Raw genomic sequence first — 27,690 nt, forward strand, 5'->3', positions numbered from 1 at the left:
GTGGATGAGTACTTTCCTCCCTTTGTCCGGTCTATTGTTACTATACGTCCGTTTATATTTATAAATCAATCTATAATTTTTTTGATTAATAAAGATCGGAAAATAACACGCTAGTATGAAGTCGTCGCCAATCGTCAATCTTTGGTAGGTAAAACATTGGATAGATTGATTATTAATAACGAGCGATAGTTGAATGACTTTGCCTTCAATATATGTAGTTATTTTGTATGCATTATTTCCTCAGAACAATAACTAGCAATTGTTCTGAGATTATTTGAATTAAAACCGTTTCTACGCTACCAGTGCGATAAGTAACAAAATACTTACCTCTGTGACTTAGCTACTCTCAAACCTAATTAGCTAATAAAATCAGATTTCATCAATTAATCAGATCATTTCAATGTGGTAGAACCCTTTGTGGTTCGACTCCGGCGGCAACACCGCCACACCTATGCCTACCTTTTTTTTTTTTTTTTTTTTTTTTTTTTTTGTTGACGAGGGGGAAACCTTCAAAAGGTACCCGACGCCATGGGAGTGACGCCGGGTTATGTGGGATTTTTACCACACTAAAACCCCCCCGGTGGCCGTCCTCAGCGTTTGGTGGAGAACTCCGGGATCTCCAACGGAACACGACCGGAGTCCTCCTAACGCGATGCCCTTTTATCGGGCTCTGCCCTGGGGGGAGCAATTTACGCTCCTCTCACATCCCCTGGTGATTACAGCGATATGCGACCACACAAACCGCTGTCCTTCCCGGGGTCGCTTGCTGGACGGTTTGAGCTCCCACTCTTGCCGCCCGCAACCCCGGAAGCCCCTTTTAGTCGCCTCTTACGACAGGCAAGGGTTACCGTAGCCCTATTCTGGTCCCGGTACTACAGGGACAACACCTATGCCTACCTAATAACAGCAGTGTTAGGCGCTGCTGTGTTCCGGTTTGAAGGGTGTGGTAAGGGGGACAGACTTTTCTGAGGCGTTCCAGCTTAGTCCTCAGGAGTAGCGGCGCAGCTGTGGCCGACCTCAAGTAGGAATACCTAATCTTATCTGGGGTTGATTACAGATGTCCATGGGCGGCAGTAGCCACTTACCATCAGGACTGCATGCTCGTCTGCTACTCCTATATTATTTTTTATATATATATAAAAAAAGATAGAAATATCAAAGTAATCCCAGTTCAAAAGTTTTGAGAACCTTTGATCTAAAGTAGAGGTCATAAGAAGTCTAAGGATTTGTGAAAAACGTCTTCGTTCGTCTGACAGGAAACCTTTTGGGGGCGTGAGTCACGCTAATTGCCTGTGGAGCTCGGATATATCGACATTTACCTTCATGTATTGTATTACGTTTCTCCAGGGAAAAGATACTAATAATATTTATTTATTTCATGTCTATTGGAGTTCTTTTAAAATAAAGTGAATGTAGTTGTAAATACGTAATATATTTTCTTAGAAATAACGTAATAAAAAGAACTAAATACCATTTACCAGTTTTCGCAAATTGGAATTAAACATGTAATACAGTGTGTTCCAAAACTCAACAAAGACTGGAGACGCTTAAGCGCTCAGCTTATAACGACAAACAAAATAGGTACATAGGTATATATTTTTGGCAAAAGTAATACTAAACTCTGATTCATAATTAGGTGTCCAAAATGTAAACAAAGGTGTTGACCTATCAAGAAAATACGTTAGAAATGGTAGTTTTTATTTTTGTCGATATTTAAGTAATACAACAATAATAAAATAATAATCTAAATAAATTAAGATTAATTCACATTTTCTAATATTTATATCACCTCAATTTCGTTTCATACTGTAATAATAATAAAAAACAAAGTTTATGGTAGAAAATTAAAATGTGATAATGGTAACACAATCGGAATCCAAGACATTTCTTGTGCTGTCATTTTTAGTTTCGTAACTGATATTATTCATTTACGTGATTGTGATCAAACTCTAATGTTTTCTCGTTTACATAATGCGTTTGTTAAATTGTGTATATTTGTTAAATTTTCGTTTTTTGTTGAGTTTGTTAAAGTTTGTGTTTCTTGTTAATTTTGACAGTGACATTTCTTTGTTTACATTTTGGACACCTAATTATGAATCAGACTATAGTTCAGGAGTTTTCATAATTTAGTAAAATACGAATTTAGTGAAATCACAAACCCACCTCAAAATTTTAGACTATGTGAATCCAGGCTCGCTTTATTTGTGATTGTTATTTTCATCGAAGTTAATAAATAATAATGACACCTCTCTAATATACCGATTGCATTTTAGACGCCCTGTATCAAAATTGTAAAATTTGTACCAAACGCTTTGCAACAATCGAAAGTATCCTGTCAATCGTTATACTTTGTTGATTCCCTGACATCAATTTTCGATTACATCTCGAACCAAATCAATCTTTTTCAATCGTTATCTCAGCTTAGAGCATGATAAATAGTTCGGGCTGAAATCCACTTCAAATGGGTCGTAAACAGAATAAATCTGTTTGGAGTCCGTTTCTTTTATCATCCTGTAGCGTTTTTACAATCAGGACCAATCGTTAATCATTATATAGAAATCTTTTGATATTATAAACATTTTAATAGTAAATGTGTAAAAAGCTATGTACTTATAATACATTATTGATATTTTCCGAATATGCCTTCCTAACTACTAATAAAAGTATAAAAGGGAAATACAAAATTACGTTTTAAGTATAGGTACTTATAACACGTTATGATTCCATGTACATATATTTTAATGCTATTGACACAGACAAATACACCTAGACCCAAAACCATAATCTAGAATTCTAAATTCTTCAAGAATCAAGCCTAGTCAATCTCTACGTCTCCTAGCCAGTAATCTGACATCGTGTAGATGTTAGTTAAATTAGAAGTCGTTATATTTAAAATTTACGTATTGCAGTCTTCCATTAAAAATTAAGACAAATGCTAGCTATAATACTGTTTCGGAAACAACACATCAATCAAATGACCAACCCAGATGTTGCCCCGCTAAATCTTTCAGAACGTTGCTAAATTGTTAAATATTCTAGCTACGGTACAGAACAAAAGAAATTGAGCAGAAAAGCCGAATTTTTAAACACTCCAAACAACAACAACAAACCAAAACAAAACCAGATTCTGAATTAGATTTACATCTGTTATCTGGTATTCTGCATAATAAACATTTAAAAAGTTATTTTGTTTGTCATTTCTTACAGTGTTTAATTTTCACCTCAGTCCGAACTACTTGCCATAACTGTACTATACATCATCAGTTAAAGCCTATGACTAGTCCTTAATTATGAATTTGGTTATTTTCCAACGAGCTTAAGAGTTGGCACTTTAAGCAATATTTTGAGCCAAAAAGCGAGCGAGCTTGCATTCGCCCCGCCGTGCACTTTCCGTCCAATTTTTGTTACATCCGCCTCAACGATTCTTTGTTTCATTTACGGTATTCACATACCAAATAAAAGTAGACATGCCTGATACTCTGCCAAGTACCTACTGCGAGATTTTATAGACTTATTTCAGAGCAAAAATGAGTTTTGTGTAAGCATTGACATCAAAATGTTTTTAATCCATTTCAGTGTACCGTTTACAAGAAATATTTTTGTTAGCTTCTATAATTACTTGATACGTATCGTATTGTATTCATTAATTTTTAACTCACTAACTAGTGTATTTAATTATCCACAATTATCCAGCTTTAATAAACAAGCGTCCTTATTATATACAATACTTTAATGCATACAAATAATATTAGCTTTATCGAATAACGAATACTCAAAATACAGCATTTCTACGAAGGTAATGCAATAAATGCAATTATTCTTCATTAATTTCAATTTGTAACTTAGAAGCAATCGTATATTTGGCCGTAACTATTGTAATAGATACAATTAACATTTTTTCATAATCTTTCAAACACGAAATAAAAAAAAAATTGAATATCAAACTTATACGAAAGCATTATACGATGCACATTGCACATATCTTAATTTCAATTATTCTTCATTAATAGGTATCAGCCTCGAACTCAGACAAAATCATCCAATTATTTTTAAACAATTGAATGATAACTACTCGTAAACTACCATACGTATATTATCGACATAACTAATACTTCTACCATAGATTGGTAAAGATTACTCACTCCTAACAAGAAAATGTACCCAGTTTTGAGAATTGAAATAGTTGCGTAAAAAAGTGTTGCCACGTCTCCGTGCTAAAATGTCCCTAAAATATTTGAAATAATTATTTATTTATTACGTAAATTATGCAGTATTCGTTATTTATTCGTAATTTTTCTCTAAAAATGTTTTTATTTGTCAAGAATTCAAAAAAAGAACTTACTAAAATAAGTCGTTTGTGGCTTCATTCAATTTCAAGGCAGCGAAGTATCTTGACTAATCTATGAATTCTACCATAATTGTCCAAGTACAAACTAATGTATAAATAAAATAGAATATTATACTTAAATTATATCGTTACATACGAAGCACGTAGGTTAATTGCAATTATTCTTCATTATGGATGTGCCGGTACCCGACTATACGTAATTTGCTTCAGTATTCCCAATGGGTTCCGACCTCGCTTACATACCATCGATATTCCGTTACTGATACAGAGTTAACCCTAAGGGAACCTTCTCGGAATCCGAGTAGATGTAGTGATATCTATTACATTCCGATAACGTTGCGCAGAGGAAATATCTGTAATAGTTTACAAAAAGCGATGCAAGCGTCTTTACATTTTTTAGAAGTTATCAGTATTATTCCCTACTTATTATGGTCTAAAGCACAAAATTATTAAAACGATAACGGATAGTAAAATTATCATTTAGCACTTACCTACCCATTCGAGGATCAGTTGCGTTTGTTGTTCAGAAATATCTTTTCGAAACCATTCTAATTATTTGTGATGGTTCGAAAATCTAGACCTATGGCCGATCTCAGTCTAATTATATATGGAGTCGATTCACAGCCATGTATTTTCTGTAGGTGGATTACAAATGTTCTTAGTCGGCAGTGAAAACTTACCATCAAGTGGACTTTTGTCTTTTGCTACATTCATATTTAAAAAAAAAATCGGAACCAGATATAAAATGCTGCTTTAGCCGAAATATCTATTACTTATTCTGATCCTATCATTAAATTAATCCTTATAAATATTTCCACCAGGTACAGGCGAGATAACGAAGTCAGCGCTCGCGGCATTTTACCGCTCCGTGATCGGACTGACCGCCAGCCGCGTCGAAGAAATAATTGATACAGCTTACGACCGAATGACTAGCGTAATTATAAATTTATTACCTATTAATCTGGAGGCACGGCAGTGCCTCCGCAAGTCGAACAAATATAATACTTACTAAACCATAATGGGATAATAACGGACTTAACTGACTTAATCTTATAATATCACATCTACGTTAGTCACATGCGTTACTTAGTGTAATGCTTTTTATAATTGGAAGGCTAAAAAGAAAAATAATCTGTAACTGAAAATATTTCAAGTAATTGAACCTTAACAGCGTGTAGAGTGTAAAATCTAAACACACAGTTAGTGAGAGGACCATTTTAATATTTTTTGCTTTGCAGCAGTTTTAGTAAATCATAAGATTGTTTATAAAAAATACATATTTATTTTTTCAGAACCAATATTTAATTCTGGACTACGGTACTTACATGCACTGCTTCACGAACTGGCTGATGGGGAAGAACCCTAACGGGCCAGGACAGTGGGTGCTCGTGCCTCCTAAAGACTCTTTACCCCAACCACCTTTCCCAGTGGACTACAGCGCGCTTAACACGGAACCAGCGAAATTAGAACCATACGCACCAGACAAAAAGACCAATAGACATTCTGTTATAGTATAAAAAATAAAATAAAATGTGTTTTAAGTAAATCAGTACCTATAAAAGTGTTCTATTGAAGTTGAAGTGTGCTTGGATTAATTTTAGCAAATTGTTATCGACTGACAGAAATTTAACAACGTAAGATTTTAGAAAAATCGTGATTTTACAACAATGTACTTATTGTGTGTTAAGTAGGTAAGTCAAAGGGGCGAGTCACAAATGTTCTAATTCTTGAGAGCATTAATCAATTGTGGAGTGTGACTTTTACATCAGTAGATAATTATGACTATTGTTCCTTGCAATAATTACGGAAAACAATAAATATACGTATCTAATAATATTTAAAATAGTTGTCCAAATACTGTCGCATTAATTGTTCATTTTATTTCAATTAGCAAATATTGTATCTTTAAATGATTTATATCACAATTTGTGTAAGGGATATTATATTATCATATACATATAAAGAGCTTCTGATAGTATGTTTCTTTGTGTAGGCATATAATAGCTATTCTTGTTCCTAAGATACTTAAAAATCTATCCCCAGAAATTATCGTTGGACGATCGAATATTAGACGTAGTCTTACAACTCTTACGAGTCACCATCTAAATCTTAAGTGTTAGTTCATCTTACGTTTATATAATGTGATAATAGTTTGTTTGTGTTTCCTTAGATCGTAGTGTAATAAAAATAAATTTTATTAATAAGTCAAATGGTAAAAAAGCAATAAATGTAAATGTTTTAGAGTTTCTTGCACCAACGTTTATCGAGACAAATAACTTTAAAATGTTGTTAAAGTAAACCTCCGTCTTTTTTTCATTTATTAGCAATTTCATGACCGGTATATTGAAAGTACCAGAATCTAAAATATTTAAATTGGACGTTCTCAAACCCGCCATTACATTTTTGTGACTTTTGCCATATTATGTAAGAGTAAGTATACTACGGGTCCACCTTACAATAACATTTTAAAAATAAAAGTAATGGAAAGTCCTACAAAAGAAAGAGAACCTCCTTTTTAACGCGCTTTTATTAAAAGACAGTTTATAAAATGACCGCTACATATAAAGACAAAGTATTTTTCAGTCTTTAAAGGCATTTATATTGGTACCTAAATATTTATGTAAAAACTGTTCCTGTCTCGTCCACTAACATAGCAATACCTAAAGTAAATCCAAAATTGACAATGACCTTAATACGTACTTCAAAAATGTTATAATAAGCACATAATACTATAAGAAAAATAACTTAAGTCCATAGTCTATAAAATATTCGAATTGATAGATTTGCTTGCATATTGAAAATTATACGCTTTATAATAACTAGTAGGTACCTATCTCGTGCAATTCGACCAATTTCTACATCTTTTAGATGCTATGTATAAATATAATTGTAAATAGTAGTGTGTAAACCTTTGCACAAGGTAAGCAAGAACTGCCTTAAGTAAGCGTCTTCACATTTCACGATATAGCCTTATTTTGTACCTTAGACCTAACTTATTGTAATGTAATAAATAAACGAATTCACTACAATTCACTGTACGCATTTGTTTTATTCCAGTTTTACATTATTATACATACGGATACCTAAAACATAGCCAAATTCGTCCTACTTCTTTCATAAACCTTTAAATAGGTATACCTAATACGTAAGCAATAAAATATTGTACATTATTGTTCAGAAAATTATAAAGGAAACAGAAATAAACTAATGGGAAATATTATTAATCCAATATTGTAATTAATAGTAAAATAATTAGTAGGATCATTTCCCATTTAAACTTTAAACAGACCTCAAGTCTCCAGCTCGAAATTGCTGTACAGAAAAAAAATAGTTTAAAAAATATATTAATACACAATTAAAGCAGAAATACTGCGATGCAACAGCCAATGTAAACAATAATGATTTCGGGATCATTCACAGCACATTACAAATTAGTGCCGAGCCACTGAAATTAAGTTGCGCAATTTAAAAGCGAAGCAGAGAGCTATATTTCCCTGTAATAACACAATTAAGCACGCCAACTGTAACACGAACGACAATTACTGGCATCATTACTTCGTTTTAATTATCTGACCCTCTCTCATTTATCTTAGTGTAAAATCTTTTCCTGTATCATGTAATATATCAAAAGTAGTCAATTGTTTATAACAAAAAAATATTGAGTCCAAATTAGATTTAGATACATAAGAATCTGGCATTTACCCGATAACGGGGATTTAATTATTATTGATATGACATTGCATATTCTAACAACTCCTTATTTCAGTGAAAACGAAAGATTGGTAATTTTCGACCAACGATCAACTTTAGGTTCTAATATTTTTTGCAAATTCTTAAAATTTCTAAGAGTCCAATAAAAGCTAGCTCTATCAACTACATCTGTATAAGTTAAAACGACCATTAAATTAAAAAAACTCTATACGAATTGTGACTTTAATTTATACTAAGACAAACTAATATATCATGCTGATTTCTCTTCTTCCTCCGTAACTTAATTAAATAAACAAACGTATATATTATAAAGATTACATTTTTTCTATAAAATTTTAAAAATGTAGGCATTTCGATATACAAAGTACTATTAAAACGATTATTAAAATGATTGATGGAGAGTAACGCAAAGCATAACACGAGTTTTGCCTCGTCCTTTTAGTATCAAATTATTCAATCATCAATCATTCAACGACGCTATTCTACTAAATTGTATCTTGTTAAGTAAATGAACAAATAAAAAATGTGCATCAAACTAAACTATAGTGAATAGAGACAGTAGGTATCTTTATACAATTAGAATTCCTGAAAATTGAAGCTTCTAGTTTTATCTAAGATGGTAAGCCCATGCCGGTTTCTTGCTCGACTTGGCGGGGGACTGTCGTGTCCCCAGAAATTATTGCTAGTGTAATAAAAGTCTATCAATTTATATTATAACTTGCGTTTTTATGTATATACTCAAAATTATTAACGATATAGATAATTATTAACGTTATAGGCTTTTACATACTTACGAAACTTTCTATTTCTACATAGGAATATATTTCGCTAAATATCAGACATAATTACTCTTAATAAAGGAGACGGACGGTAATATTTAAGTCTCACAACGTCCCGATATTGTTTTCTCGCAATAATAGCCTCATTAAACGACCTCAGATATTTTCCCCGTGAATACAGTATGATAAATGGGTGCTAACATTTATCGGTGTCAGGAGAAATGGCTCGCTAGTCTTCAAGGTGAAAAGAAACGATATAAGTATGACCAATAACTTTATTCGATCTTTTACATAAGCTTAATTCTAATAATAATTTGAGTCTTAAATGCTTCTTCTGTTTAGTAACTTCATAAGACAATTGGTATTATATGTGCGTCTATTTTATCATTGAATCTATGCGCTGTTATCCTATATTGCTTATCTAATAAGCGATAAAGTTCTCTATTCGAAATAAAGGCATTTTAATATTAATTGACATAGAAAGATTTAGAATTTTAATTAAGTATACTAAATCTTAATAGAAATTTTAGTCGTATTCACGACTCTATCATTTACTACCTTACGGATGGAATGTTAAAAGGAATTTCTATTAATTGATTAAATCACTACAATATACTATTTAGAATTGGAAGATATCAAGAAAATGCGGGCTACACTAAGCATTGCAGGCTGCAGACGGATTTTTCTGTAGTCGTTTAAAACATCATCATGTGCTGCATCTTAAAATTGCTTTTGTATTCCTAACAACATTTTCATCAGTCACATACAGTTGACTGGTACCCATGCCGAGTTCGTTTTCTACCCGCACCAGCTGCCTCACACTCTTACACGAGCTATGAATTATCTTGCATCCTAATTCCATGAATATTTTCGCATTAGATATGTTTACGCCAGCGCCGGCCATAACCTCTATTTTATCTCCATACAACTGTAGCAGCGATTCAATAAGTTGAATTGCTTCTTTGTCTTCAGCTGAAATCCGCTGCCCGCTTGTTAGCACCCGACTGAATCCAATAAGAATTATTTTTTCCAGTACGATCTCTGGCTCTCTGCACAAATCGAAAGCTCTGTGAAACGTAACGGGAATTGGATGTGTTTTTTCAATAACTTTAGCGCAATACTCTTCGTGTATCTCTTGCGTGTCTGTTAGGGCGCCGAACACAAATCTATCGACGTTCATGGCTTTATATGTCTCTATATCCGACAGCATCGTATCCATTTCCTCTTGCGTGTAACAGAAATCCGAGCCACCTCGACATCTAATCATAACATTTACTTTCACTCTCTGTAAAATATCAAAGCCTTTGAGATAAAAATTGAATTCGCTTTTACGGAAATATGCTTTCTATGAGAGTGTTTTTGAAATGACCCTAAGGGTAAACAATTACACTGATAAAAATAATATCATAAATATGTATATAAATGTACGGATATTCCATACGATGTTAAAACAGCAAATGATTATCAAAACAATCGTAACATTTATAAAATGATTATATAAAAAAGAAAGACGAATATACACGATACGCTCGAAAAACATAACCCTTCCTTGGCGGGTAAAAAACAAATATAAATGTACAGTTACAGTAATAATTGTTAATATATAAATAGGAAGCTATAGCCAAAAAAAATATGAAAGTCAAAAAGAAGTTATTACACATTACCTTCTTTATATTAGGACAGTTGCATTTAGAACAAGTCTTGTACATAGGCCTCCCACTGCTCACATTGTTTACCTGCACAGAAATAGCTCTTATATTGCGGTGGAAATATTAATCACACTATTCGGTCGGTAGCTTTCCAATTATGATATAACTGGAGTGCATTCAGTCATATCAGGGCAGCGGCTTTACAAATTCGTGAAAAGGTTAATAGCAAAGGATTTCGCTGGAATCCATTCGAATATTACATTTTTTCTTCACATTTCTTTAAGGTTGTGCGCACGAAAGTATTTTTATAAAATCTTTTTATGAAGTATTGGTTATAGGTTTAAATATATTCGAAGATTTTTTTTATAATATAAGAGTAGTAGACGAGCATGCAGTCCACCTGATGGTAAGTGGCTACTGCCGTCCATGGACATCTGTAATCAACCCAATATAGGATTAGATATTCCTACCTGAGGTCGGCCATAGATGCGCCGCTACCCCTGAAGACTAAGCTGGAACGCCTCAGAAAAGTCTGTCTCCCTGACCACACCCTTCAAACCGGAACACAGCAGCGCCTAACACTGCTGTTATTAGGTAGAAATAGATGTGGCGGTGGTGCCGCCGGAGTCGAACCACAATGGGTTCTACCATCTTTAGTACTCTTCGAGATTGAGATACCATCCACACGAATATTTCCAAAATTTGCCTAATAAGTGCTGTTAAACGCTGCTGCAGTAAACAACATTTATACAAGGCCTTTCATTAGTTCTAACGAAACGATACATATGATCGACATCAGGGGACTTTATGTAATAGCTTTTATAATATTGGAGACTTTTCAAACCAGAATACACCAACGCTTAACACTGATATTTATAGACTGATATAGATGAGGCGGTGGTGCCGACAGTTATGAGACAGTGCCGACATAGCCAGCAGAGTCGAACCTCATAGGGCTCTACCACTTTCCGTTTGATTAGAGATGTTCAAAACGGCAGTTACCAACAAGTGCGCATGCATGCTTGCTACTTCTATAATTGTAATATCTTATATATAAAATTCTCGGGTCACAATGTTAGTTACCGTACTCCTCCGAAACGGCTTTACCTATTTTCACCAAATTTTATATGCATGTAGGTCAGTTGGTCTGTTAATTCAGTAGGTCTGAGAATCAGCTACTATCTATTTTTCATACCCCTAAGTGATAAGGGTTGTTCACCCTTAACATTTTTTTATTTATATGGCAACACAACGTTTGCCGGGTCAGCTAATTGTTTTATAAAAATATGTTTTAGGTATAAATATTTAATAAATCATACTGATATCTGGATATAATATCTGAGAAACGAGGAAGGAAGCATGTGTTCTTCGAACATCGCAAACACTCATTACTTATGATTGGACAGGCGTAAGGATGCGCTTAAAGAGAAAAGAAGTTGAAAAATCCCCGCGCAATTTGGTACGACAGTTCATCATATATCATTTTTTACTATGTGATAAAGTGATTATTTAATCGGTTTGTAAACATCGATTTGTCTCTCGTCAATATCTTATAGGGAATATAATATCGTATCGTAAACTTCAGATATTTCGCTAAGCTAATCTAAAGTGTATAAATATAGTTTAAAAAACTAAAAAACACGCTTTTATGATAACGCTAAAAAAGCGTGGGGTGCTCCGTTTATCAGTTTTCGAAAAGCGCCCCACACTTTTTCCACAATTATACTATTTACTGTTCCTTAATTGATTCCTAGATTGAAAATTATTTTCCACTTTTTAGTTGTTTTTATTATAAAAGCGTGTTTTTTAGTTTTTTAAACTATAGTCATTTTATTAATTTTTAGTATTTGTTATTATAGCGACCACCGTGTTTCAGAACATTTGAGCTATAGGGATATAACATTATTGTTATTGAAACTTAAATGCAATAATTGTTGCAATCTAGTAACTTTGCAATGAACTTTCTCTAAGGCGCTCGAACAATCTCGCCTTGAAAATCGTTAATCCTGAGGATATTGATAAGGACAATGGTACAAAATTATTAAAATCGTGTATTGTCATTGGTTTTTGATAATCCTGCAAAATTTTGAATTAAACTGAACGTTCAAAGTGGATAGAAATCGGGTTCCGGAAAGATTCCGTTACATAGTTATACATACATACATACATACAACACAAGCTAATAAAAGCGTGTTAATAAATAGGGTGTATAATATATACAGGGTGAATTTTTCAAAAGAGTCTTCAGGGCCAAATACGAAACTATAAGAAATGTCGCTTATAAGGTTTAAGTTTTGGGATGAAATCAATAATGATAAACTAACAGAAAAGGGTAATTTTGAAGAAAATACATCTTATTTTCGTACAGTGTCATACTTAGCTTTTGGTATCTAATTCTATGAGTGAAAAAGATTTAAAATAAAAAGCGGGCACGTAACTCCTGTCAGTATAATATATGGGTAGTGTGCGCGATTACACACAACGACTTTATGCTGCGTTGCGTGAATGCGCGTCTGCATCGCTACATGCTATGAGTCTGCATGCTAACGCGCGACTGTTTTGAGCGACATCTAGTGCATCGACACGACAACATTGCAACTATATCGCAGTTTATTTGAGAATATATCCCTATCGCTATTGAATTACTCCAAGAGCCTTCCTTGTATAACAGCACTAAGGCATATCCTATCAATCCTAAACACATAGCATTACGTAATATCAATTGGAGTTGTGCTAATGCTACAAATCTGTAATATACAGATAAGCTAGAATGCTACACCCTCCCACCATATTAACATAGTTCCAATAACATTTTTTGTTCAAAAAAATAATTAAACTTATTTATTCTTCATTTGTTTCACTTTTAAAAGTGGTCTGCAATAAGTAAAATTAATCATTATTTTTTAGGGTCCGTGTGACATCTTCATACAAGCTCTCAAGAAAATTTAGGCAATTAAAATTAGATCACAGGAAAACTTATAAGTATGTACTATTAAAATAATTTGATAAATATTTTGCCAATGCCTCAGATAACTATGTCTCCTTTACTACACCCTTCAAACCAAACACCGCAGCATCTAACACCGCTGTTATTAGGAACAATAACAAAAAAAAACTAAAATCTGTAAATGCTATTAAAATGTACACTAGTAGTAAAAATTAAAGTACATTACAATAAAACATATATACAAACCAGATTCAACACTTCCTTAACTAATCCCGGAGAAGGAGTTAAACCCCCTTCTGGCAGAGAACTACATATTTCCAGTTCATCAGCACCTCCATGTATAGCATTCACTGCAGACTCTAGGCTGTCTATACAAACCTCCAACATATCTGAACAAAAGAAAAAAAACATTTTTTATCATAAGGTGTTATAGTTAAGGACACTGGCTGGTTAGAATATTTAGAACATAAATAGTGATTAGAGTAAAATGATTCTAAATTTAAAATTTAAGAAATGAAAGTTATTATGTAAGTTAACACTGGCCACAAGTTTTCAGTTTACATAATGAAGTAAGTTGAGACAAGAGGTGTCCTTTGTAATGTTGTTTTTATTTTATCACAGGGCACAGGCACATTTAAACGTCTAATGAGAATGCACAGAATGAATTATCATACTTTTAAATAAAGTTATCGCACAAGAAATATAATTGTAATTTATCTTCTAATATCTCAAGACATACTGATTTACTAAATAAATTATCAATGGAAACTGCATTGTTCAATTACCTAGATCGTCACTGTAAAGCGTTGTAATATAAATTTATTGGAAATTAAGTACTAAATAAAACACTGCATTGTATTGTATACACTTTACCGCATTAAAAAAAATCTTTGACGACAGCCGGATTGCGTGCGGTGACAATGATAAACGTCAGTGTCAAAGTCAATTTAGTCAATATTGAAATAATTTTAAAACAAATTTAACACAAAATAGATTAATACTTCCGTAACCCTACGTTAACACAATAAATAAATCTTTTTTAAAATTCAAGACAAGATATATATATAGATATATACAAGATAGTGGCAACTTTAATAAAATGTGTACGTATACATACTCTGTGGTAGGGTTAGGGCGTACATTTTTTAAAAATGCTAACACTCACCGCTTACGTCACTTACGTCTACAACTTGCCAGTTTGCCTTCCTTTTGACATTTCTCGATAAAAGGACACGCGAACGTAGGCAAAGTTTAGCCAACGTTCGCTTTCTTTTATCAGGTATTTTAAGTTTTTATGATTGAATTTTACACTTCGAACACGCGTTAAGTTGTTATAAATCTCGATATATTAATTTAAAAGCGTTACAGTCAGAGTTTATGACTTCCATATGATTTTTTGAGGTTATACGCTCGTAATTTTGTATTCGGATGCATTTGTGCCACATATCCTAAGTGAAATTATTGTAAATTTCTATTAGGGCCGTTTTGTACGTGTGTAATTTTTTGTTAGCAGTTATGTCTCGCAAGAAAAACTTTGAAGAGACTGATAAGCTTACGCGTATCGCTATCGTGAATGCTGACCGTTGTAAGCCGAAGAGATGTAGGCAGGAGTGTAAGAAGAGCTGCCCCGTGGTGCGTATGGGCAAGCTGTGCATCGAGGTGACGCCGAACGACAAGATTGCCACCATATCCGAGGAACTGTGCATCGGTTGTGGTATATGTGTCAAGGTGAGTCGATAATTAGTATATAACTAATAATTATTATTCTTTAAACAAGACAGTCAGTGATTGATATGGGTCTGTGTACATAATATTATCAAGTGACCCATATTTGATCATTTAAGATTTCATTTTTTTTTATTAAATGGAAGCCAACCCCTTTTCATGTATCATTATCATAATTTAGAAATATGTTCTCATATGATATTTTGAAATATAGATATTTAATGAATTGTGGTGTGTACCTCAAATTATCATATGTGTATTTTTTATAACAATTGATAAACATAATAAAACATATTCAGACATTCACATTTATTAAATGGAATATTATGGAATTATGGAATGGAATATATAATTGGGAATATATTAAAAGAACATGTTTATTTATATGAACAATGTTAACAACCTTGCAGAAATGTCCATTCGATGCTATCACTATCATCAACATCCCATCCAACTTGGAGAAGCAGACGACTCACCGATACTCCAAGAACTCATTCAAGCTCCATCGCCTCCCCATCCCCCGGCCCGGTGAAGTTCTGGGTCTGGTCGGGCAGAACGGTATTGGGAAGTCCACTGCCCTGAAGATCCTTGCGGGGAAACAGAAGCCTAACTTGGGACGATATGCTGTAAGTCATGTTTCATTGTTTGTAAAACACCTTATGTCCTCATAATATAATTTGTAGAACTCTTTATGTAAGTTACATCACTCTCATTGTTTTGTCTCTGCTTGTATTCACTTATATGCTGTTATTTCAAATGGTTTAACATGAGGATGAAGAAAGACATCTATATGTCTTTCTTCTCTCCATAAAGTCCTCTTGGTCTGAAATATTGTCAAAATTGATTTGGGTATTTTAGGAATGTAATATTTCCTATATTGCAAGTATGTATTGGACCCAAGGATATAAAAGAAAGTTTAATAACACAGCTAACAACAAATTTTGACCGAAAGACAACAGCCACTTGACTATGCTTAAATTTAAGTACTACACTCCATTATAATGCTGTAAAAATAAACAATAAAACACCTTACTTCTATCTTGATATCCTACTCAAATGCCCTTCAATGTACTAGAATACCTAGTATGCTAATTATTACAACTTGCCTAGCAGAGAGCTCTGACACTCATTAAAGCAGATATCATAAAATTTTATGCTGTCAGTATGTAAATGAATATCATTAGAACCAAGAATCAAGCCCACTCTTCCTTAATAAAGCTACCCCGACTTGCACGATTTTCAAATCTCGTCGATTCTCCTTAGGCTTAAGTGTCCCGCAACTCCCGATTATAAATAATAAGCTTACTATCCCTACAATTATTCATGTAAGCATTCGTATTTGTCGCGCGGAGTGAACACATTCGAAATAATACCATACAATATTATTTACATGCATATCCCGACTTACGCGAATTCGACTTACGCGGTTATCACTCGGTCCCACCAATCGCGTAAGTCCGGAGTATTACTGTACTAAAGTATTATTATAGTAATAAGTTTATTTGATTATAGGATCCCCCAGACTGGCAGGAGATATTGTCGCATTTCCGTGGCTCGGAACTCCAAAATTACTTCACAAAGATTCTTGAAGATGACCTAAAGGCTTTAATCAAGCCTCAATACGTGGACCAGATTCCAAAGGCTGTGAAAGGAACAGTAGGACAGTTATTGGACAAAAAGGATGAAAGGAATAATCAGAAGGAAATATGTGCAATGCTTGGTGAGTTGTTTTAAATGAAACAAATAAATAATTTTAAATAATTATGCTTCAAAGTCATAATAAAAGGTCCACTCGCTTACAACGAAAGTGTCATATATAGGTGTAATTTTTTTAATAACTGAATATTATGTTCATACAATTTATAATAATGTTATAATACAATTTTAGTTAAAATTTTTACAATTAATTTGTGATAAAATTTTTATATTAAAGTTCTTGAGTTATGTCAAGCGTCATTACATGAATAAATTGTAAATACACTAGAAACCATAACATACAACAAATCAAATCAAATCAAATCAAATCAAATCATTTATTTTGCTTAATATAGGTATACAGTTGTTATATTCTCGAAATTGTCCTCTATATTACACCTCTTAGAGGTATGCAAAATTTTAATTAATACATAATTGTCTTCTTATTATTCAAATAAATTTTAAACAGTCAATTTATAATTTTAAAACATTAACATAACAATATTATTAAATTATTATTATTAAATTAATTATTATTAAATTATATATGTCATTATCATTCTATACATTGTCGTTTAAAAATTCTTTAACGGAATAGTACGCATTATCAATAAGGTGTAATTTAAGCAATCTTTTAAATTTATAGCCAGTTGCAGATTTTATATAATCAGGGAGTTTATTATATATTTTAGGACCCATACAAAATACACTGTTGTGGTAGAGCTTTGTTCTCGACTTTATTGTCCTTAATTTATTAATATTTCTAGTCAATGTTAATTTTTCGTAATTGTCAATATCTCCATTTACCATCGATGCAATCTCATATATATATAACGAAGGGAGAGTTAATATTTTTAAATTTCGAAAATGTGACTTACAAGAATCAGTTTGTCTTAATTTACATATAGAACGGATACATTTCTTTTGTGCCTTAAATGCCCTTTCAGCACTAACTGCGTTACCCCAAAAAATTATTCCATATCGCAACATACTTCCAACATACGCATGATATGCAGTTAAGGTTGTAGGTAGGTTCACAATCTTATTTAACTTGTATAAAGCAAACGAAAATGCATTTATTTTCTTACTAAGGTTTTCAATGTGTGTTTGCCAAGATAATTTATTGTCTATATAACAATATTTATTATTTTCATTATTTTTTATAGTATTAGTAGGAGTAGCAGACAAGCATGCAGTCCACCTGATGGTAAGTGGCTACTGCCACCCATGGACATCTGTAATCAACCCCAGATAGAATTAGATATTCCTACCTGAGGTCGGCCACAGATGCGCCGCTACCCCTGAGGGCTAAGCTGGAACGCCTCGGAAAAGTATGTCTCCCTTACCACACCCTTCAAAACGGTATACAGCAGCGCCTAACACTGCTGTTATTAGGCAGAAATAGACGTGGCGTGGCGGTGGTGCCGCCGGAGTCGAACCACAAAGGGTTCTACCACCTTCATATAATTTCTTTCCTTAGACCTGTCGCATATTCGCGACCGTGAGATTTCCGCGCTCTCGGGAGGAGAGCTCCAACGCTTCGCGTGTGCAATGGTGTGCATTCAGAATGGAGATATATTCATGTTTGACGAGCCCTCCTCGTATCTCGACGTCAAACAGCGTCTTAACGCCGCTCGCACAATTCGATCCCTTATTCATCCTGATAAGTAAGTAAAAATGATAAACTTAGTTTAGTAAACGATAATAGATGAACCGAATTGTTAGTTTCACAGGCCTTTCCTTACTTAGTACTAATATTATAAAGAGGAGAACTTTGTTTGTTTGGTTGTAATGAATAGGGTCAAAAACTACTGGACTGATTTTAAAAATTATTTCACCATTCGCAAGCTACATTATCTACAAGTAACACAGGCTATATTTTATATGAAATATATTTTGAGGCGGTACAAAGTTTGCCGGGTCAGCTAGTATTCAATATATGAAGTGCTATTTAGGGAAAAATATTAAACTTTTTCAAATCACAAGCTCACCAACTTCATAAAATAATGATGGCTATGTATTAGAAGAGAGACCTCCAGGCAGGAGAGAGAGGCAGTCCCATCAGATATAGTACTAAGAATGTCTCAACAATATTATAAAAACCTCTCTTACAATTAACACATTGTATTGCATAAAGAATTTCTAACAAGTACAAAAATATGCAACATTTTGCCGTGATATCATGTAGCTCAAATGTTTCAGATTCATCATAGTGGTAGAGCATGACTTGTCAGTGTTGGATTATTTGTCTGATTTCATCTGTTGTCTGTACGGTGTGCCTGGTGCTTATGGCGTAGTCACTATGCCTTTCTCTGTACGTGAAGGTGAGAAAATCTCCGAGTATTAAAAACTATTGCAATCCTAGACAGTAAGGGCGTAATCAAAGGCTCGATTTGCCAATGGGTTTTTAATTTTATATTGCAACCTGTATCAAAATTGTTATAAATTTGCGTTACGACCCTTATGCAATCACGTTCTAATTAGGTGTCTTTATGTACTCATTTACCATGAAGTTGTATGCTTACCAAGCACATTGTCCGATATCTGATTCGCGATTGTGCTGACACCTTAATAGTTAGTTACATTTTTCAGGTATAAACATATTCCTTGATGGATTTGTACCTACTGAAAATATGAGATTCAGAACTGAATCCTTAGTTTTTAAAGTAGCTGAATCAGCTACAGAAGAAGAGGTGAGCCTGAAACTTACAGATTTTTTATTGAATAAAATTACTATATTACATTCAAGATTCAAGCATATCTCCATGGTTTACTAAATATGAAATTAATAGGTTTCTATTTTATACAGATTAAAAGAATGAATCATTATGAATACCCCGAGATGTCCAAAAAAATGGGCGATTTCCACTTACAAGTAATGCCTGGTGAATTCTCAGACTCAGAAATTTTAGTGTTACTGGGAGAAAATGGTACTGGCAAGACGACGTTCATCAGAATGTTGGCTGGCAATTTGGAACCTGATGAAGGTAATATATTATTTTAAAATGAAATTTTAGGTTCCAACTATGATATCACTCCAAAGCTAAGCTAAAAAGTAACGAAAATATTCATAATACAGGTACATTTTTATTGCAAAAGTAAATATCGTATTTTAGAAAGGTTTTTGATGTGAATAATTATTTGCAATCCGCATAAAATTAAAGTTACGTATTTTTTTCCCGTGGCAGTACACCTAATACCTAAACAAAAAACACTGTGGACGTATCTTTATGACAGTTACGAGTATCCGAACGCAAAATAATTATTTAAATGGCAACACCGAGCAGTAAAATGTCAAGTTGCGGAATTTGTCAAACGTCGATGTAAAATTCGTGAATCGTGAGGAGACAATAAGGAATCGAATTTCTAATCTTAATTACGCATTATAACTGTATAATTCGCGTCGAAATACAATAAGCGGCGTATTTAGTGTTATTGGTGTTCCGGACAATGTAGATGTTCGCGTATTCAGTTTTTAGGTTAATAGTAAAACTAAGTGCATTTTGATGAGTTCGAGCGGTGTGTAGTGTTCCTGTTATGGCTAGGACCGAGTTGTTCGATCTGTTTTTCCATCCGGTATTTCAGAAGTGTCTGAAACATGTCGAATCTTCGATACCCGCCGAAGGTATGAGCTTGACACACTTTCGTATTTTCTTTTGTAATCGTACTCGCTATGTTGGTTCTCTGTCAGTTTTTAAAACATAGAACAAGAATAAAGGAATAGTAACATAGGAATTTAGTCTCCATAACGTTAATTAGTCACATATAACGTATGTGTAAGTTCTAATAGAGCTGAAGATAATCTGATCAGGTGATGAAGGTTTAATGAAACATTTAGAATCGATAGGGATATTTTTGATACAAATAACAAAATGGAAGTAGGTTACAATACAAACAATAGCATTTTAATGGTCCACTATCCAAAATTTTTTTTTTTTTGTAAAGATTGTTATTTCTGGCTTTTGTTTTCACTCGTGAAATTGGTTGTAAATTTAAGGCACTATTGGTTGTAGGTCGTAGCTATTTTACCATTTTTTCTTCCTAACTATTACACGAAGTAAACCTGAAGTGGCTCCCTTATTTATTAATATACTAGCTGACCCGACAAACTTTGTTCCGCCTCAAAATCCATTTATCATATATATTTCATATAAAATATAGCCTATGTTACTCGTGGATAATGTAGCTTTCGAATGGTGAAAGAATTTTTAAAATCGGTCCATTAGTTATTGAGCCTATTCATTACAACCAAACAAACAAACACAGTTTTCCTCCTTATAATATTAGTGTAGATAAAGAGTTAAAACAATGTGGACATATCTAATAAGCTAATAGATTGGAACTCCATGACCTATTTTGGACTCGCAAAACATTTAGTAAGTTACTTGTACGTTGTGGTAAACTTTAACTCACTTTGTTTTATGATGATTCTGGAATATTTTTATTCAATTGAGAATGTAAAGTTAATCTGACAAAAAAATTATATAATGTAGTGGTAGGAAATTATAGAAGATTAACTGCGTATATCAGGCCTCAACAGTAATGTACCTCAATACAGAGAAAGTAATCATGCAGGAAAGGCAAATTATATTTATATTATACATGTTGTTGTAATTTGTGTTCTGTCAAAATTTATAAACCAAATGTATTTTGTAAAACAATGATTCAAAAAGTATATCATTCTAAGAGGAAAACAACAGAGAAAGTAATCATGCAGGAAACGCGAATTATATTAATATAACATGTTGTCGCAATTTGTGTTCTTTCTTTATCTATAACCTTAATGTATTTTGTAAATTGATGATTAAAAAAATATATAAACTTAAGAGGAAAACAATGTCAGGAACTTAATTCAGGATTGTTTTAATTCTTTGTCAAAAACAAATTTTATTATGTAACGGGTACTCACGATATGCGTTTTTTATTGCCGATATTTCGACCCAGTCGCATGGATCAAACTGAGGTGGAGGGGAGAAACCGTTGACAAGTACTAGTGGTAGATTAATCTATCTACCCTACGTCTAGTTCGTTTTTCTTTTCTAGGTTTCATATCACGACACAATACTAACAATATCCTTACGCACCGTACTTTGCACTATTTGTGACTTGCATAAACTATCGTGAGTAACGGGTACCCGTTACATAATAAAATGTCTCAATTGGCAATAATTTTAGTCTAAAATCAAAAACAAATTTATTATGTAATTGTTCTACACTTACAGGTTCTGGATCGCTACCTCAACTGCACATTAGCTATAAGCCACAGAAAATATCACCCAAAACACAGGGCATGGTCCGCAACATGCTACACGACAAGATAAGGGATGCGTATGTACATCCACAGGTAAACATTATTTTTTTTTATTATAAAAGTACTTGATAGATGCTAGCATGCGTATAGTAAAAAACAGTCAAGAATATTTTACTACACTCATTGTATATTGACCAGATTTTCGAAAAACTATCTAAAGAAGCATAAGCTGATATTATAATAGTTTATTTAAATGAACTTATGCAAATTTCCATGTCATATTGTGGGTATATAGAAGGATATGGTGTGATTTAACAATTTGGTTTAATCAATACCTATAAAAACAAAAATTACTATTTGCCTTGTCGGTTTGCTAAACATTTTCTGTCCATATTGTGATCAACTTACATAACATAACTGAAAGTAGTTATGTTATAAAACCAACTAGAAAAATGTGATCGTTCTATTTTTATAGATACTTTATCTAAGACATTTTTCATTCTTTTCCAGTTCATAACAGATGTAATGAAGCCAATGAAGATTGAAGAGATAATGGATCAAGAGGTGCAAAACCTCTCTGGTGGTGAGTTGCAGCGTGTCGCCCTGGTGCTGTGCTTAGGAAAACCAGCTGACGTCTACCTTATCGATGAGCCCTCTGCCTACCTGGATTCTGAGCAGCGTTTAGTTGCAGCTAAAGTTATTAAAAGGTATATAGCCATTATTAAAACTTTATTTTACCTTAAAATGAAGAGCAAAGCATTTTTTCTATCTGTCATGGTTCTGTTTTTGTAAATGTACCTGTATGGTTTTGTGAATTGGTATTTATGTATCCCCACAAAATATCGTAAGAGGAAACCAGAAGAACCAAGAAACCTTACGATAAAAATTGTAAACAAAATTGACTGTTTATTTAAAAAGTGGCAGGATTATACACCGCACCATAAAAGTAATGTATGCTTATGATGTTGCAAATTCTTAAAAATGAACCAAATGAACCTACAATTTTAATTTTACAATTTTCCTTCTATGCCAATATCCAAACTGAAGGTTAACTGCTAATGAGTGACAACAGCATTCATTTTCATAATTTGAACAACTTCATGAATTCTAACAACACTCAATGAATGAAGGAACTTACATTCAATGAAACCAACATTAATTTACTTCACTTTGGTATATCCAACTTTAACACAATACATAATTATGTATGATTTGAATGAATGCTAATTAATCTAAATATATATAACTCAAAGGTGACTGACTGACATAGTGCTCTATCAACGCACAGCCCAAACCACTGGACGGTTTGGGCTGAAATTTGGCATGCAAGTAGATGTTATGACGTAGACATCCGCTAAGAAAGGATTTTAATCAATTCTACCCCCAAGGGGATAAAATAGAGTATGAAAATATTACTGCGTAACGCGAGCGAAGCCGCGGGCAAAAGCTCGTTATTTATAAAAGCTCTCCTTTAATCTACTTCCCTAGGTGGATATTTAATTAGTTTTTCTAAAATGTTTATATTAACTAAATTACTTGCATAAGAAAATTCATTAAAGGTATAAAAATTTACTTTGATAATCTTCTATAAAATTTCTTTATTTCAGGTTTATTCTCCACGCTAAACGAACAGGCTTCGTAGTAGAGCACGATTTCATAATGGCGACGTACCTAGCGGATCGGGTGATCGTGTTCGAAGGCACCCCCTCCTCGAACGCGACCGCCCACGGCCCACAGTCGCTGCTGAACGGCATGAACCGGTTCCTAGAGCTCCTGGGCATCACTTTCCGACGAGACCCCAATAACTTCAGGCCGAGAATCAACAAACATTCGTCTGTAAAGGTAAACATGTGACTCGCTCATTAAAACTTTCTGTTTCGATAGTGTTCTATAAATGTCATTTAATTTGTGATGATGAACATTATTACTATACAACAACTTAATTGGAACTAATAGAAGATATCTAATAAACTTATGTAACACCTTTAGCAACATCATTTAAATTATCTTACCATTTTTGCCTTCGCCCTTGGTTATGGCAAATGTCTCGGAAAATCTCAGACGAGCATGAACTTTCGGCGTAATATACCTCTAAATAGGAGGAAAGCAATTAGTGTCATTAGTTTAAGTTAAATCTTAAAAGAGTATTAATTTGTATGTATGTATTTCTCATTTTCCAGCCTTACGGCTTGACCAATTTTTCGCGTATGAGGTGTCTTTGGATTCGTCTACTGGGACCTTCATAGGCTATTCTTTAGTCGGATTTTTGTCTTTATAATAATTACTAGTTATAACAAATTAATGTTAACTTTTTTTTTTTACAGGACATTGAACAGAAACGGGCTGGTCAGTATTTCTTCCTTGAAGACTAAATATAATTCCACTATTTATGTGAATATCGAAAAGCTTATGTATTGGTCACAATGGTGATGGCCTGCCATCTGTGTATTGCAAGCAATGTATTACTGTAATAAATCAGTTTTATACAACCACAACTTTTTTGTTTTATTACGCTCTTATATAGAATCATATTATTTTAGCCAACATTGTTTTTCCGAAAATTACTACTCATTTTACAGTTTTATCCGAAACGCCTGAAAGTTTCTGTCCATACCCATATCTATTAAAAATTGCTTTAAAATAAATAAATTGATCTATAATATTACGTTATTAAAACAATGATCACTAAATACATCAGATGTATGCAATGTAGAGATAAGGAGAACCGTCCCCATTGTATTCAGAGGTGCCCAAATTTAGACAAATTATTAAGCCGGCTCCACATTCTCTCCACATTGTGGAGCGGGACAAAAAGAAGCTCCAAGAATATTGACGAAATTATTTTGAACTACGTAAAATGTTGAGATTCTGTGTACTGAACTACCTTAATCACCAAAAATATGAAGTTTTTCAAATCTGGTTCTCATTTTCTATAACTGATAAGATTATTTCATACCCTTTTGCTACATTAGCCCCATGTTGAAAGATTTAAACAGTTTACTGTTTTTTAACGGATCACCCATACCAGATGGTTCTCCTTACTTCCCGTCTCTACCCTCTGTAATTAGTACCCCTAGTATGAGTTTCTACAAAAGTGACTGTTTTTGTTTACGTATTACACATACATTTCCAATCAGTTCTGATACAATCCGCTAAGGGCGCTGATTGGATATCTATTTATGTTCTAGAAGTTATCATTGCATTATACCGATGCACTAATCTCAAGTTGCCTGGAATACCCCAAGTATCTACGTAAACGGCCGTAAATAACAAATAGATTACTGGAATATTTGATTATAAATTATGTTGATACAAATACATTTTAAGTCGACAAACATATGACTAAAAAACCCGAGGCAATATTATCCTTATTATTTTTTCCCTGTTACAAACATGGATGTGGATTACATTTGTGGATGTGATTGTTTTTAATATATCTACTATCTTTGAACATAGTAAAACCGAATGTGGCTCGACTTCAGAGGCAGAATCGCTACACCTATTTTTGCCTATGAACAACAGTGCTAAACGCTGCTGTGTTCCGCTTTAACGGGTATATAAAACGTAAGGGAGAAATACATAAGGCGTTTCAAGTTTGTCATTAGAGGTAGCAACGCATAATGGAATCTAATTTTACGTGGGGTTGTTTATAGACATCAATTGACGGCGGTAGCTACTTATCATCAGATGAACTGAAAGCACGTTTGCTAAATTTAAATACAAAAAGCCTAACTTTAATAGGCGCCCACTTATAACCCTACAAATTTACTACACAATAAGTATAACTAACATAAGACTGTAAGTAATTTATAAGACAATTGCATCAATTGTGCGTTCTTTGATCGCTATTCTGCAAACACATTCATAATAACTTGACGCAGCTATGATTCACATATACATACCGCGTATGTCTCATTTTAACTGATGATCTAACGATCATGAATAAGATCAATGACGACTTGTAGTACGATCGTGACGTCTCTCAGGAAAAGTTTGATTGAGATAACATGGCCACATTATTCTTAAATATGTTTACTTATATTTTATCAAAGATGACTTATAAGTAGGTTTGGTCAGTTTTTCAGAGAAAGCTCATTAAGTACTATTCGTCACATCCTTATAGTTGAAGCTAAATGCATTGGAAATTTTAAACCTAGCTAATTTCATTATTCCAATGGTTCAGCCTTCCAGGCTAGCGGCCCGGGTTCGAATCCATTACATTAAACTTTTATTACCGACAATTCTCAAGTCTTCAACGGTTTCCCAGAAGTAAGAGTTGGACTGATTATAATGACTAAATAGCAGCTTCTCTTTGATCTCATGATCTAGTCTGATTAGACTAGACTAGACATAATATAATATCAGTCATTGTATTAATATGTTTGCCGAAAATAAGAACTATTCTTATTATCTTATCCTAAGGCTACGTAAAAATATCTACATTTTTCTTACACTCAATAACTACCGTAGCTTTCTATGAAAATATTCGTAATAATTAGTGCATTTCTTACGATGTTAAGGAGATAACACGGCTAGCATAGACGGCTAGTAACACGATAATCATTATTAGAATGAGTTCTATGCTCCTCGGAGAGCATGCAAAAATCAATGAGACATATACCTCGTAAACTTACTAACCAACTTTAGGAAAATAGGTCACTTTCTCATTCATTCACCATTTAGATCAAAGTCGAAATTTCAATGGGGTTTGATCGGGTTTTGTCTGCTTTGTAAATGGATTGTTATAATTGTTGGACGAGTAAGTCATGCATTGGAGACTTGCAGGCTCTACAATGAAACTGGTTGAAAGAGATTTCGTTTCGTTTTGTGTACTACTTCCAATATAATACAAACCAAGTAAACCTGTCTCGAGTGTTCCCCCAGCCAGCGGCCCGCGGCGTCGCCAGATGACATCATCGTTGCGATTACGTGGCACAGGGGTCTTCAACCAATCGATTGTAGGTTTGCGCCAAAAAAACTAATTACTTATTATAAATGAATAAATCTTTGTAGTTTACGATTAAGCGAAAATAACTAGCAGAGACAGAAAGGTTTGAAAAGTAGAATAACTGCATCTTCTGTTTGAAAGCCCAATAGTTCATTTTATCCATGGAGAAATTATAAATTATTAAAATTGAATAGGTGCAAACACTATAATACTCTTGAGTACCTACTAATATTATTCTGAATTACACTGAGATTTGAGCTACATCTATAGTTGTTCTACAGTCACGCCTCATGTTCCTCCGCCACGAATGTAAAGAACGTTCTCTGTACCTAGGGGGCGTTCAAGTATTACGTAACGCAATTTGGGGGGAGGGGGGGGTCTTGTAAAACGTTACGATGCATTACAGGGGCGGGAGGGGGTCTTTCTTAATGCACGTTACGTAACATTTTTTAATAAAAAAATAGAGAATTAAAACTCCTAAATTGGCAACCCTTTTCATTTACGTTTTACGGGGAATCCCTTGAATGAGTGGGTTCAGCCGAACTAAGTCCTGAGTATTCTGAGTTAGACTAAGTATAGTACAGTATAGTAGTATATATGCTTTGACTATACTCAAACTAACTTAGAATACTCAGGA

At 33.6% G+C, this 27,690-nt stretch overlaps 3 protein-coding genes across 4 annotated transcripts in view; 2 read left to right on the forward strand and 1 right to left on the reverse strand.

Moving 5' to 3' along the window:
* The window catches only part of LOC140745400 (uncharacterized), a 115,644-nt gene extending 108,268 nt beyond the window's left edge, over positions 1–7,376 (forward strand). Inside the window, exons 7-8 of the mRNA XM_073077238.1 lie at positions 5,170–5,282; positions 5,641–7,376. Coding sequence (XP_072933339.1) covers positions 5,170–5,282; positions 5,641–5,865 — 338 coding nt within the window. The 3' untranslated portion in view covers positions 5,866–7,376. The remainder of the gene's footprint in view (positions 1–5,169; positions 5,283–5,640) is intronic.
* A 1,723-nt stretch (positions 7,377–9,099) lies between these two features.
* LOC140745401 (PF03932 family protein CutC) lies at positions 9,100–14,376 on the reverse strand. The gene is made up of 4 exons (XM_073077239.1): positions 14,220–14,376; positions 13,681–13,823; positions 10,503–10,574; positions 9,100–10,123 (listed from the first exon to the last, which is right to left on the reverse strand). The coding sequence occupies exons 2-4, from the start codon at positions 13,819–13,821 to the stop codon at positions 9,545–9,547; spliced, it is 792 nt and encodes a 263-aa protein (XP_072933340.1). The 5' UTR covers positions 13,822–13,823; positions 14,220–14,376; the 3' UTR covers positions 9,100–9,544.
* Positions 14,377–14,573: 197 nt separating this feature from the next.
* On the forward strand, positions 14,574–24,600 carry pix (ATP-binding cassette sub-family E member 1 pix). Of its 2 annotated transcripts, none has more exons than XM_073077240.1 (12): positions 14,574–14,713; positions 14,945–15,162; positions 15,570–15,785; positions 16,672–16,879; positions 18,335–18,521; positions 19,057–19,178; positions 19,447–19,547; positions 19,664–19,841; positions 22,077–22,198; positions 22,616–22,812; positions 23,713–23,947; positions 24,430–24,600. In XM_073077240.1, the coding sequence occupies exons 2-12, from the start codon at positions 14,950–14,952 to the stop codon at positions 24,475–24,477; spliced, it is 1,827 nt and encodes a 608-aa protein (XP_072933341.1). In that variant the 5' UTR covers positions 14,574–14,713; positions 14,945–14,949; the 3' UTR covers positions 24,478–24,600. The 2 variants fall into 2 exon arrangements, with proteins under 2 accessions (XP_072933341.1, XP_072933342.1); XM_073077241.1 differs by having other exon boundaries at positions 14,596–14,713; positions 14,948–15,162.
* The last annotated feature ends 3,090 nt before the right edge of the window (positions 24,601–27,690 follow it).

This window comes from Epargyreus clarus, unplaced genomic scaffold (genome assembly GCF_041222505.1).
Source record: "Epargyreus clarus isolate Ecla_fem2 unplaced genomic scaffold, WU_Ecla_fem_2.2 ptg000010l, whole genome shotgun sequence".
Lineage (NCBI taxonomy): Eukaryota > Metazoa > Arthropoda > Insecta > Lepidoptera > Hesperiidae > Epargyreus > Epargyreus clarus.

Coding starts and splice junctions, on each gene's coding strand:
- LOC140745401 (XM_073077239.1), bottom strand. CDS start 13,821: ATGTTGGAGGTTTGTATAGACAGCCTAGAGTCTGCAGTGAATGCTATA. Junction 10,575..13,680: donor TTAAGGAAGTGTTGAATCTG/GTTTGTATATAT, acceptor ATTTCTGTGCAG/GTAAACAATGTGAGCAGTGG. Junction 10,124..10,502: donor ACTGTCCTAATATAAAGAAG/GTAATGTGTAAT, acceptor GATATTTTACAG/AGAGTGAAAGTAAATGTTAT.
- pix (XM_073077240.1), top strand. CDS start 14,950: ATGTCTCGCAAGAAAAACTTTGAAGAGACTGATAAGCTTACGCGTATC. Junction 18,522..19,056: donor TCCCTTATTCATCCTGATAA/GTAAGTAAAAAT, acceptor CAAATGTTTCAG/ATTCATCATAGTGGTAGAGC. Junction 19,842..22,076: donor CAATTTGGAACCTGATGAAG/GTAATATATTAT, acceptor CTACACTTACAG/GTTCTGGATCGCTACCTCAA.